The following is a 14,259-nucleotide window of genomic DNA, read 5'->3' as shown; positions in this document are numbered from 1 at the left end:
GCTTCTGCCAGGGTGATGGATACCGCGTGGGGTTCGGCCGCTGTGCTGGCAAAGTGCTTCCTGCCATCCCAGTCTGAAGAAACTTTGCTGTGAAGGTGTCGTCACAAAACTCAAGGGAGATCTTTGTCTCAGTTCTCTAAATGTTCTTAGAGGTTGAGACTTTTTCCAATAAACACAACGTTTTTTTGACCAGGTCTTCACATGAATAGATATTGTCTTAGAAATCAACTTTCTTTTCTCCTTTAAAGGTGGTAGTGATGGGACATCGTCACCTGCGGTATCCCCAGGTATTACAGTACTGACACTCACAGATACCTGTTGAAATGTACCTGAATCCCAACATGCAGCACTCCCAAACACATAGCTATGCCAATGCAAGGAAATTGAGCCCTCCACACATCCCTAACAATGCAAATCAAACCTAACCTGCAGCACCCCCTGCTGCTCCAGTTCAGTGGCCCACATGCTGTTCTGGCAATGCTGTCCAATCCTAATCTGCAGTGCCCCCCGCTGATCCAGAGCAGTGCTCTCCCACAGCTCTGCCAGCGCACCTCAATCCTTACCTGTGCCATTGGCTGCTAATTTAGCACTCAAACCTGTGTGCTGCTCTGCCAATGCACTTCTCTGACCTGCAGCAGCTCATGCTGTTACAGTACTGCCGCCACCATATAACGCATACAATGGAACTCCGTCTTGCCCTGCAGCCCCTCTACTGTCACCAGTGCCGGGAAGCATGCACATCATTCCTGACCTGCAAGACCCTCTGCTACAGTAGCATGGACACACACACACACCCACCACACACCTCCCACACACACATTCACCCTCTGCTCATGTACCCCACTCTGAAATTGTTGCAACCACTGTTCATCCAGTATTCTGACAAGGTTCTGCCAATTGACCTCAGTCCTAACCTACCCCACCTCTGTTATTCCACCAATCGGGTTCACACCAGCTTGCCTAGTACACCTCGGACCCTTGCACAGATCGAATAATACACCTCGTTCGTTACCTGCACAGATGCCTGCTGTTCCAGTCTGGTGACCTCACTGAGCCCAAAATGAGGCCACACTTTGCTCAGTTGGAGCTCATCTGCACCTCATCTCATGAATAAAGGTATGAACTGGTAGAAAGAATATTGTGAAGTATGGAAACCAAGCAGGGGAAAGAATTTCGGATCCTTGAAATCTTTATGCTGGGCAGGAAGCTCCTACAAGCACAAATCATTGCAATATTTATACATTTTATTTATATAGCAAACGCGGCACCCGCAGGCAAGAGGTGATTTTGTGGAAATGGCCTCAACAAGACATCCTTGTCGGCCTGGAAGCCCGCCGCTCAGCTTACAAGAAACCCAACTCCTCTCGATAGTCCGAGCCAGCTTATTCCAATAACATTGTGAAGGCTCTGAACACTTACTCAAATGGACAATGAAGATATTACAGCTTTACTTCAGTTTAATAATGGACACATCCAAGCCAGTATTATTAGTGGGTAAACGTTTGGGGAAAACGTTTTGAGTGTGGACGATCTCTCCTAACTTAAAACTCTGCGAACGTTGCGCAAAAAGCTGATTAGTGACGCAAAATCAGCGTATTATGCCACCCCAATTGAGGATGCCCTTAACAGGAGCAGAGCCCTCTTTGACATTGTCAGACACTGCGCCAGGCCTGACCCTGACCCTGACGTCCCGGCTTCGCAGGAGAAATGCAATAGCACTAACAGCTTCTTCCTCGACAAAAATGCCAAAAATCAGGGACTTTATCTGCAAAGACCTCCAAGGAGCTACCTCCCACCCTGCACCGGGAACTCCCCCTCAGTCAGACTTCACACCTCCGACCATTAAGGATTTCTCTGACACCCTTGCATCCCTCAAACTCCCAGCCTACTCGGACAATCTCCTCCCAGCCTCCATCATCAAACAGCGCCAAGGTTGTGCCCTCAACACACTCCTTAATATTGTCAATGCCTCGCTCACTGAAGGCTCCTTCCCGGACTCACTGAAAACAGGGGTCATTCGCCCCCTCTTGAAAAAGCCCTCACTCGATACTGACGAACGAGCAAACTACAGACCCTTCACGAGCCTCCCTTTCATAGGGAAACTCATTGAAAAAGCTGTAGCCAATCAATTGCTGGCCAAAATCGATGAACTTGGTCACCTCTTTGACTACCAATCAGGGTTCTGCCCCAAATGTGCATGGAAACTGACACAATTCAGGTGATAGATGATGCACTTCATCTTACGGATGGAGGTGACTCCTGCCTCCTCTTCCACCTTTCAACAGCATTCAACACGGTCGACCATCCCACGCTCATGTCAGTCCTCGCTACCAGAATGGGCCTCACAGGAAAAGTCCTTGACTGGTTCTTCTCATACCAAGCCATCCAAATGGGGCAGTTCAGGTCCAAATACTTACCGATATTTTGCGGCGTACTGCTTGGCTCTATTCTCTAACCCATTATCTTCAACCTTTGTATGGAGCCCTTGGTAAACCTCTTAAGACACCAGCACCTCCATCCACCAGTACACCGATGACACGCAGCTGTCCCTTAAGGTTACTGGCCCTCAAGGCATCTCTCGTCTGCGCTGTTTGTCCTTATCACCTCCTCCCTATAAACAGATCATCCAAAACTGGCTCCACAACAAGAACCTAGACAGATTCACCCCCAAGTTGACCATCTCCGCCATATCCGTAGGCTTCCTTGTCAATCGTGGTCTCTACCTCCGAAAATATGTGGTCAAGAAAGCCCAAACCGTCTGGCTCCAAATCTCCACACTTAGGAAAATCAAACACTTCATCCCCACACTAACTTCTGTAGAGAAGTCCAGGCACTGGTCATCTCATACATTGACGGGGGTAACACCCTCCTTGCTGGGCACATATCTACATACCTGGCTCCCCTCAAATCCACCCACCACAGTGCAGCCCGTCTTATCGTGGGTGCCCGCAGATTCGACCACATCACCCCCATCCTACTTGATCTCCACTGGCTCCCCCTCCCCGCAAGGATTCATTCTCTTTATAAAACTGAGTGCATCACATACAAATCGATCTCCAACGAAACCCCATCCTACCTGGAAGCCAAACTCTGCATCTCAGGAGGGTCCCGCACCTAACGCAGTTTAACTATCAAAAGGTTGGAGTCCTTGCTTACCCGTAAGGAAAGGACCAGAAAGAGGTCCTTCTCCTGATATGCCCACCCCTGTGGAACTCACTCCCCCTGGAGGCTTGTACTGCCCCTTCCATCATGCAGTTCCGCAAAATCGTGAACACATGGCTTTTTCTGAAACCCTGACAATCCCCCACAGTACTGCGTTACTGTTAAAAATGCTAGCTCGACACTAGCCTCTGGCTTCTCCTGAACTCTGTACAGCTCTCTGCTGCCTACAGGCCAGTTTCGCTCTATAAACAATAAAACAAAAAATGCCTGAAGGGAAGACAACCTGCCCTCACCCGTCATCGAGATTTTTATTATTTTTTGGATTTGTAAAGTGCACTACAGCCCAGAGGCATCGAGGCACTGTTTCAAGGAGATATCTTAGTTACATGAACAAGAGGCAATGCTCAGGTTACCGAGAGCAAGAGCCTAAATGAATACAGTGATACATAGGTGATTGAGAAAACTCAATTCAAACGTAGCTAGAAGTGTAGCAGAACACAAAAGTTAGTATATGGTGATGGTGGCCACTTCAGGGAACCTTAGTGGCTATTCACTGGAGACGTCCACTAATACTGGTTTACCCATTACTGGTTATGAACTAGTCAACCTTAATCCACCCGCCTGTCGGAAGTTATTATTCTGATACCTCAGTTCTGGGTTGCTTTATGGGTTCATCCACTATTAAGCAGCTGAACATAAGTATAACATGCATGGTTTTCCAGCCTGTTGCTCTCCAGATGCTTTGGACTACAACTCTCATGATCCCCCACCATTATGTTGGATGGCAAGGGCTGATGGGAGTTGATGTCCAAAACCTCTTGCGAGCCAAAGGTTGCATACACCCCTGTTCTATGGAGAAGATGGTGCCACCAGGTGCCTTAATGGATAGCACCTTCATTTAACTGGTTACAAAAATATAATGCCCCTTTGGGCCATGGCCATTATGTAACAGGTGGGTCAGTAAAAATGTATCCAGAGGCTCCAAGATTCACACTGTTGGCCTAAACATGCAAGGGTGGCGCTTGTTGTTAATGATTTGGTGATTTATTAGTTCTTCATGCACATGGACCCACTTCGAAGCGATGTAATGATCAGTGTTATTAGTACCTAGTTGTAGCACTCGATTTATCAACCTCTAAAGGATGATGGGTGACAGTGGGGTAGGAATACTATCAAAACCAGGGCGCACTCAAGCGTTCTTTGTTTCCTAAACCTAATAGATCCCTGGGCACAACATCATTGAGTAAGAGGACGTTTTTTATAAGCAGTCAACAAAAAACAGGAAAAGGTCAGTCACAGGGTAACTAGGGCCAAGAGCCAAAGGAATCACAGAGAGGTGCACAGAGAATCGCTGGGAGCAGTGACAGGGATTGAAATGGCACCAGACCTTAAAATGAGACCTGGCCCATTTGAAGCTTCTGTTAACCACAGCCCACATGCAGCCCATGAATCCATTACTTTTGTTATTAAATCTCCAAGGAAGAGCCCAGCAATAACATTCGGACGATGCGCCTAGCCGCAACACTGAGAGCTGAAGTTAGAGAGAGGCCCATTACACAGAGAAAGGGAGCCTGAAAACAGGAACCAGCATTGGCCACGAAGGTCAAATAGAGACAGAGAGGTTAGAAGGAGAAGAACCAGGATCAGAGAAAAGGTGTTGGCCAAGTCAAATGGGTAACCCGGGAGTAGGGAGTGGTGAGACGGGGGTTGAGTGATCCAGTAGTGGTAGGAGATGTCAGGAAAGATGGAGAGGCCTTCTGAAAACCTGAGCCAGGTGTCTGATGGTGGCCATACCCAAAGATATGTAAAGCAATAAGAATACAACTAGCTGGGATCTGTAGTCCAGACTCTGGTCAGACTAGTGAGGCCACCAGCCCAAATAAAGCATTCTTGCTAACGCTTGTCTAGCCCAGACCATGGTGGGAGCAGAGCGGTTACCAGATCATGCATAGTAGACTTGATGATGCTTGAGAACTAGGTAGGGAGGCATGCATTCTACCTGTAATCACCTGGTAAGAGGCAGGGGATGACTCCCTGCTGGTGGCTCTCGATACACCCCTAGGTTAAGGGGGTAGAAAGTTACCTCTAGGTGATGACCAAGGTAACCGCCTCATCCACACAGGACAAAGACCTTTCCTGGATGACATCATGCAACAGGACGAAATCAAGCCTCTGACCACAGCGAGATCAAGACCCAGTCATTACGAAAGCTCCATCTTCATGGAAAAAAGTATTGGGGGCACTCGAAATCTGTCTCTGAGTTACTTGCTAAATTCTGACCGGAGAACTTTAGTTTAACTATCCGCATTTAAGGCAATTGTTCTTTCTTTGTTGAAGAAATGCAAGGCAGAGATCTGCCCAAGTTCCGGGACTTTACGGGCAATGATGATAATTCACTAGTGTTTCTACACCAGAAGGAAAACCATTTTTTAAGATCTTTTTCAGTCTCCCTTCTCCTTCTGTACTGAAAAGAGTTGTCTATTCTCTTAAGTGAACTCAGCATTGACCTTCCAATTTATAGGAATGTCACTGGCCCCTTTGTCAGAGAGCGATGCGGTGAGGTTATGGATGCAGTTGGATGACAAACTGAAGAGCCTGCTTAATCTAGGCTCAGGTAGTCTGCTAGATACCCCGATGAACCCTAGCTTCCCTGAGGTCATATTGGCCCACCGTTCCGGTAGCTTTAACAAGCCCAAGGCTATCCCTGCAAATGATGGTGGGGTGTGAGAGGCCGTTCACAACAATTGTTCTTCAGCAGAGGAAAGGGGATTTAAAATCCGCACAAAACCATCCTGAAAATATAGAATGCATTATTACTCAGCAAACCTTGCAAGGGGCCAAACGTACAAATTGTTTTCAAATGCATGAATTGACTAACCAGTTTAAATTAAGAGGGTCTGCCATTCCCATGCAGGCCTACTCCTCCTTTGAGTGTCTGGTCTGCAGGCTCTCCCTCTCTCCTAGCTCCTCTCTCCTCCTGGTCACCTTCTATTGGCCACCAGGTCAACCAACCCTCTTCCTCTTAGAATGTGCTGACCTGGCATCTTCCCTACGCTCCTCCTCCTCCTCCTCTCAACTCCTCCTACTGTGTGAGCTCAACATCCATCTAGACTCACCTGACTCCTCAGGACCTTTCCACAATCTTTGCCTCTCTTCTCCCTCTCCATCCTACCCTCTGACCCAACGCACACCGCTGGCCATACCTTAGATGCTCTCATCTCAACAGACATCCGTATATCGATCCTTATCACTACGGCTCTCTCCTGGACCGATCACTCTCTTCTCTCACTTGAGGCTCTCTTCTCCTCTTGCATCGGTAAGTCTGGCACTGCCTCCCACTTATAAAGTCATCCGACCCATGAAAAGAGTGTCAGTGGCTGCCTTTGCCTCTACCTCCTCCCCGCCTTCTACTCCTGTGGCTGACACCCACCCTGACACAGCCCTCTCCAACTACAACCTCTCCATCTCTAACACTTTTGACACTCTTGCCCCTGTCATGAGGGATCGACTGAAGCCCACCAAAAAGTGCAACTCTTGGTACAACTCTGAGCCGCCCTCCCTTAAACACAAGTGCAGGGCAGCCAAACAGAAATGGGATTCTTCAGGCGCACCCTCAGACAAACTGGCCTGCCGCCTCATTCAAAGGCAATATAGACTCTGCTCCAAGAAAAGAGTCTTTATTCAAGCCTGCATCTCCGCGACATCTAACAACACAGGCACACTTTTCAAAGTCTGCAAGGAACTATCCAATCCTGCCACAGCTTCTTTCACCATTGTACCCACCCAGGCCATCTGCTCGGCCCTGGCTGCACACTTCACTTCAAAAACACATGACATTCTATCCTCGCTCTCCTCCTCACCACCTCAGCCACCAACATCTCTTGTGCCTCCCTTGGCCTCCATCACCCCTCTTCGTCTCTCTTCTCTCTCCCTTGCCACAACTGAGGTCACCAGACAAGTCTGGTCTATGAAGGCCCCCTCCAAACAGGTGGGCCGCTGTGCCTCCAAAACTATCAAGGACAACATTGACTCTCGTTCCAGCCTTGGCTGACCTCTGCAGCCTCTCCTTCGCCACTGGAGTATTCCCCACTGCTCTCAAGCACTCCCTTGTGCACCCTCTGCTCAAATAACCTTCTGCTGACCCCTCCATTCTGGCAAACTATCGCCCCATCTCCATCACTTCTTTCCTGGACAAACTCCTAGAGAAGTTGGCGATATCTCAGCTCAAACTCCACACCAAATCGGTCGGCTGCTTCCACGACCACCAGTCTGGCTTTAGAGCATCCAGAGGCATGGAAACTGCTCTTCTGAACACCCGTGAAAACCTGCTCTCAAACCTTGATTCTAACTCTCTCTCCGTCCTCATTCTACTTGACCGCTACTCTACTTTCAAGACAGTAAACCACAACACCCTTATCGCGTGTCTCAATGATACCCTGGGCATCACTGATCAGGCTCTGGCGTGGATGACATCCTTTCTCTCTGAACGCCCATCCCAGGTGGAACTGGGGTCCTTTCTCTCTATCACTTTCTCTACTTGTGGTGCCCCCCAGAGATCGAACATATCCCCATGGTTCTTTAATGGCTAGATGGCCACACTGGCCCTTAGGATAGCCACTTCCACTTCCAACTTCCATTGTTATGCGGATGGCACAGCTCTCTTTCAGGCTACCCTCAGACTCTTCCTTGCTCATTCCTGTCCGCAATCCAGTCATGGTGTGCTGCAAATTACTGTTGCCTCAACGCCAGTAAGACAGAGATTGTCCTAATTGGGACCCCTGCTCTCTCTTTCCCTCTGGCCGGCCTCCCTGGGTCCTGCACCTCCACTACCACCCAGGCAAAAAATCTGGGGGTCATCTTCGACTCTACTCTTTCCTTCTCTTCCCACATCTCAGACATCTCTAATAAGTCCCACTACCAACTGCACCTTCTCAGAGGTATTCTACCTTTTCTCACTTTCTCCTAGAGGCTCACGTCTCCAGAGCCCTGGTCCTCTCTATGCTGAATTACTGCAACAGCCTCTTTCTCAACCTCCCTGCTTCTACTCTGCGTCCTCTTCAACTTATCCAGAACAGAACTGCAAAACGTATCCTTGGCCTCAAGCCCAGGGACTGCATCTTTCCGGCACTGAAATCCCTCCACTGGCTCCCCTTAGCTGCCAGAACCAGTACAAGACTCTTTGCATTGTCCACAAGGCTTTCTGGGGCCTGGGCCCTCTATATCTGCAATGCTCTCTTCCTAAACGCTCTCCTTCCCGAGTCCTCCGCTCGTCTTCCTCCAACACTCTGCGAGTGAGCTGCTTGTCCAAGCAAAGATTTGGGGAGAGAATTTTATCCTCTGCAGGTGCCTCTCTCTGGAACAGCCTCCCTTGCTCCCTCCGTCTATACCGTCACCTAACGTTACGGAAACTTCTCAAGACCTTCCTCTTTGCCTCCTCCTTCTCTCTCCCCTGCTAACCACCTCTTTCTGCTTTCTTGCTCTCCCGCCTCTACTCGGTTTGCCGACTGGCTGCCTGATGCACCTTCAGAGCCTCACAGGTCCCACTCTTCCTCACCAGTCTCCTGCACTTGCCTCCGGGCCTTGTGCTGACATAGCACTACTGCACTTTCGGTTACTACCCATGAGAGTGGTACCTCTTACCACTTAACCTATGTTCCGGCTGGGCTGGGTGCATTTGATCCCCATTAACCAACCCCTCCCCCTCCAACCCTTGTGCTTCCTTTCTATGGACTACACGACCTGAATGTACCATGCCTAGTAAGCTCGTTTGTCTTGTCTGTTTTATGTCTTCCCCTCCCATGCTTAGTTGCGCTTTGAAACACTTGCTATATAAGCACATAATCAATAATCAATGAATGAACGCAGGGATGCAGGACAAACTCATAGAATGTTTTTAAAAAGAACATTCAAACTGTTTTTGTAGGGAATTCAACAATACTTTAAGGCTGGAACAAAAGCACTCTGATCAAAGTGCCACAAGAAGATATTTGGCCAATTGTGACTAGGCAGTCAACTAGAGCTAGTCATGTGCAAAAGTCCCCCTGAAAATATCCTGTGCAGTGCTTGCTGCTTATTGGCACAAGACTTCTGTGAGCTGCCGAAAGTGGTTGCTTTGTGTCACCCCAATGACCCGTGCCCCTAACATGACCACCATGCAATGTGTTGCTCCGGAAATCATAACTAACTGCACCATAGCACGTAGTCCCCTATGCCGCAGACGGAGCAGCTTCCAACCAGTAGGAGCTGCTGCATGGGGGCTCCACATGTCCCGGTGAAGCATCCGGACACAGACGGGCTTTTCCTGGAGTCATCTTGAACTTGAATGCACAGTTGACCTTTTTTTTAAAGGAGGATTTGCCGTCTCGGCGAACTCAGAGCAACGGGCCCATAACCTAGTAAATTAGGGGTGACAAGACCTGGCATTGGTGATTAAAGCCTCCTAAGGATCCAATTGGGAAATCTGCAAACAATCAATTGGTGCAAAGAGCGAGGACAGCACAAATGTATCCAAAAATGAGTGACTCATTGACCTTCGTGGTGGTTTCCAATTTCAGAGCTCCTGTCCTGACCTAAAAAAGGGATTTTGGTTGGACAAAGTACTTTCTCGTTTCACATCCTGTTGGGCTAATGCAGGAACTTCCAGAGGCGAGGGCGCTCAATTCCGAGATGCTAGTCGTTTGTAAGTCATACTGGGGCTGGTGTCCATGAGAGAACATCGTGCCACCTACAGCCTGGAGGTAGGGAGGTGGGAAATAGCCCGTCCTTTGCCTGCACCCCCTCTAATAGTCTACCCATTATAACCATGCATCTTTTGGAGAGAAAGGAAGGCAAAGGGGAATTAAATGACTGCACTGCAGCCTGAGAAGTCTGACTTGCCTTGACCAAAGCTAATATGCATCTTTTAGCTCTTCTAAAAAATAAAGTGGATTGCACAGAATTAAAGTCAGTTGCTCAAACATATAGAACCCTTCCCACTTGTGAAGGTAAGCACACCTACTGTGACAAAGTCCCATATTGGAGTTGAGTGATTTAACTCTGGTGACCTTGGAAGCCCTCACTCACTCTCTGATGAGCCCCGGAAGTGATGGCCCCAGTCCATCACCAGCCCTAGATCTTAAGTCCCCTCCAGGAAATGTAACAAACCCTGGCCAATTAGGACTACCAACCCCTGGAAGCTGATAAACAAGGAGAATGGTTTCAAGATCAATAAGTCAAAGGGACAAGGCTCGGGATGCATAGGGGTCAGGCTGCAGGCAAGAGCGAGTTATGAATTTGAGTAAATGGGTAACCTCAGGAACATATGTTGATGACCTTGGGTTCCCCAGTGGGGGCGAGAGTCGAATGCGGGCTCCAGTCCAGGAGGGAGGGAACCCGAACCTCAGGGGCCCCAGGAAATTGTTTTCCCATTGTTAGGAAAGAGCCTTTTGCATCGTATGGGGAGTTTACTGCTCTCTTTTCTTAAGAAGCTTCTTGCACTGTCAGAGAGAACTAACTGGTTTCCCTGGGAGTTAGCCCTCATATACAATTCAGAGAGGACTTTCCACTAATGCTGGAAAAAACGAATATTTGATAAACAGAAACAATCTGATACCCTAGCCACTGTGGTCTGCAAATCCACTCGTGTGTCTCCACTGAACCCAGGGTAATGTTGAAGATAGGTTCAAGCTGAGTTATTTGACAGCATATATAACCCCCCCCCCACATCCACGCGAACCCGCATTTCTGGTGTTTAGGAGGAGCCTGCCCAAGGCAAGAAAAGCCTCACTTGCCCCTAGCCAGCAAAGATAAACTACAGACTACACAGAGTGACACAACCGCTATGACAAAGTGTGCTTCTAAGATGTGACTGCACCGAGATGATCTTGGATTGCAGAGCCGCACATGTCCAAGCTCGCCATATAACAGCGGGGAATTCTGTAGTCCCAAGGCAAGGGCTCCAACCAGCGCACTTGCTCGCAACATTCCCCCAGATGGTCGACCTAGCAAGTAGGACCTCTGCATCTGAAAAAGTGAGGAGTTTGAAATGTGAGGTGAGGAACGGTGTGTTGCAGAGCATTAAGGAGGAAAGGAGCAAAGATCTAGTGGTGGTCGGGGAGCTGATGAGCAGTTGAATGGCTGAGAGGTGAAAAGACCACATGGAGAAAGAGGCACTTTTCACTCTGTCCACTGATTGTGTTTTTGGGATTCAAATTCTCAATCTCAGCTGTGTCTCTTTGATTTGTAAATGCCAGCACAGTTGTGCTGGGCAAACCATTAAGAACAACGTCCACCATCTTGCTTTTCACAATCTTCTGGTACCCCCTGAAGCCCTCCATGTTGTCTGCAGAGCCCCACCAGTCGGTGTGGTGCTCGTCAGACACTGCAGGTCCGTACCCTGAAATCTTGCCTACACACAATTAGTCTCACATTAATACCATTTTGAAATATTAGTTGCTTGTATTCCGTGGGATCCCTGGGTCAAAGTTCGGCTTGGAGACTGTGTGGCTGTTTGTCCATTGCCTGTTCTACAACCTCACTGGCTATTATATTTAAACACATGTCATTTGGGTTGATAATGGGTACACTAATCCATTCTGTTATTTAGGGGGTTCTTCAGACTGGGCCTTCAGCATGGATGGTGGCTAATTCATGCCATGGGGAGGTTGAGTGGTGAGACCCATCATCTCCTTGGTCCTCTTGCCTTTCAAAGTGAAGAAAAGGTCTAATGCTTATCTGGGATTTCCAAATGAGACTAAAATCCTGAGCTAAGTGGTTTTAAGTCACCTGCTCCCCAAAGGTTCCTTCCTAGTCTGTGAGACAACCGTTGGGTTCCCCTGCATCTAGTGGTATCTGTCAGGTCTTAGTCCTGCTTCTTTCTTCCATGTCGCCTCCAACCCCTCCTGTCGGGACTCCTACCTTTCCATTCCTTAGGTACCCTAGTCTTGGATGCCAGCAAAATATTTCCTTGGTTGCTAATGGGCTCTGGAACCTGAGGCACATCCTGCTCTGGCGCTACATCACATAGCAGGTGGTGGCACTTGGCCCGATAGTCTCTCCAATCGCATCAGCTAGCCTGCCCATACAATGTGACTCTGGCACACAATGGTGCGACAGGCAGGTTTACTTTATTTACAAAATTAGTGCTTTCTCGATCTCACTACCTGGTCTGGTCATAGCAGTACTAGTTAGTTTGGGCCCTAAATTTCATCAGTAGATCCTTTCATTCCTAATTCCTCCTCGAAGTAAGACTAAATGCGGAGTGTCTTGTTGGAGTGCGTAAATTCATTTTTCTTCAGGGGGAACAGGTGATGCACTTGGATTAATCAAGCTCTTTGTTCGAGAAAGAAATGTCACAGTCACTTGTTGATCAGAGTTATGGATGGACATGAAACAACCCTGCCAGGTCGCATCTTTGAAGTGATAATCCTATTCCTGTTCAACACATGCTCTACTTTTCTGGGAAATTGGTGATCATTAAATCGTATATGAATCGTGGCTCAAGAGGGCAGATTTCAACAAAATATGAATTCCTGAAGATTCTTTGAGGCTTCTGGAACAACGGCCTTTTCACAGAAATGTGTATTGTTCAGAAGGAGAGAACCTGAAACCAAGGGCTCTTTAAGATACATGGCACACAGACAGGTTCTCACTGACTCACAGGGCAATCCAGCAATGCCGAAAGGGCAGGCCAGTCTAGGACAGATTTTGGACTCATGTGAGCAATGTTAATGACTTTAAAACTACCATCTCTGCAGTGAAGAAACCGTATTACCGATTCGGTTTGCTTAAAATGCACAATTTCAAAAAATTCTCTCCAGTTTGCTGCTCAAATTGTTTATTTTGCAAAATCACAAGTACATGTGGGACATATTTATTTTTAGTGCCCACTGTGCAACCAACCCTGCATGCAGAAGGTAAGGTAACTGGCTTTGCTACAACCTGGAAGAAGCAACCTGAAGTCTTTCAAAATGCCTCTCCTTAAAAACTTTTCCCCGTGCGCGGGCGAGTATGTATTTATTTTTGCATTTATAAAGCGCACACAAGCCCTCGGGCATCAGGGCGGTACAATATATTTACATGAAGCCCATAGGCTGGGAAAGTCCTTGGTTCAAGATTAGGCAGTGGTACATATGAATAGGTAGGGTGCACAAGCATAGGTAAACATACAGGTACAATCATGATGTTCGTTCATAGGTTACAGAGACAAGTGCAATTTCAACGGCTAGACTGCTAATTTGGGTGGTGATGGCAGGGTGATAGTCAACTAATTAGAGCGAATAGCTGAGTTTTAAAGCTTTTCGAAAGGCGCAGTAAGAATGTTCTGCTCTTCGGGTCTGCGGGAGGGCGTCCCACTGGTTTACAGCGAGGACCGAGGAACTTGAACCTCCCGCTCTGGTTCGCTTGAATCAGCCTGTGGGTGTAGGGTGTTCTGGTAGGTTTGATGGATAACAATTTTCGGAGCTAGGTATGGTGGGGCCACTTTCTATATGCACCTGTGGGTAATGGTGAGCGTCTTGAAGAGGATTCTTTGCCTTATGGGAAGCCAGTGTACTGCTTTCTTGCCCTCCGATATGTGGTGATGTCTAGGTAGGTTTAATGCTGCTCGTAAGGCATTGTTTTGAATCGTCTGGAGCTTGTGTATATTGTGAGAAGATGTGCCGGCGAAAAGGACATTGCAGTAATCCAATTTTACGCCTATCACCTGTGTGCAATAGCTAAGCAGTTATCTTCAGATAGATATGGTCTGGCTGTGATGAGGAGTTTAGTGGCATATGCTGCAGATGCGGATATGGCATTTACTTGACGGGAGAGGGTGGCATCTAAGTAAACCACAAGGGTCTTCACAGCCGGTGATACTGTGATCATCGTGCCGTCTATGTTGAAGGCAGGGTAATCTGCTCCAGTTTGTTTAGGATTTTATGTGGACCGACTAGATGTAGTTCGTCTTTTCATCATTGAGGCAGTGGCCGTGGGTCGCCATCCATGCCTGGATGTAGGTGTATGTGACGTTTAACAAGGCAAGTGTAGTTGCCTGATAGTGGGAGGAAGATTTGTGTATTATCCGCGTGATTTGTGTACATAATACCTTGAGCCTCTAGGAGGTTGAAGAGAGGCTTA

The 14,259-nt window shown here is 48.0% G+C and overlaps 1 protein-coding gene across 1 annotated transcript in view; it reads left to right on the top strand.

The window, feature by feature from the left end:
* The window catches only part of FAH (fumarylacetoacetate hydrolase), a 173,613-nt gene extending 173,424 nt beyond the window's left edge, over positions 1–189 (top strand). The window contains exon 14 of the mRNA XM_069624175.1: positions 1–189. Within this exon, the coding sequence (XP_069480276.1) occupies positions 1–77 (77 nt within the window). The 3' untranslated portion in view covers positions 78–189.
* Positions 190–14,259: the final 14,070 nt, after the last annotated feature.

Source organism: Ambystoma mexicanum, chromosome 11, assembly GCF_040938575.1.
Source record: "Ambystoma mexicanum isolate Mex_15411 chromosome 11, UKY_AmexF1_1, whole genome shotgun sequence".
NCBI classification, from domain to species: Eukaryota; Metazoa; Chordata; class Amphibia; order Caudata; family Ambystomatidae; genus Ambystoma; species Ambystoma mexicanum.
Note: the sequence above shows the minus strand (reverse complement) of the source record. Positions and strands in the feature narration are given on the sequence as shown.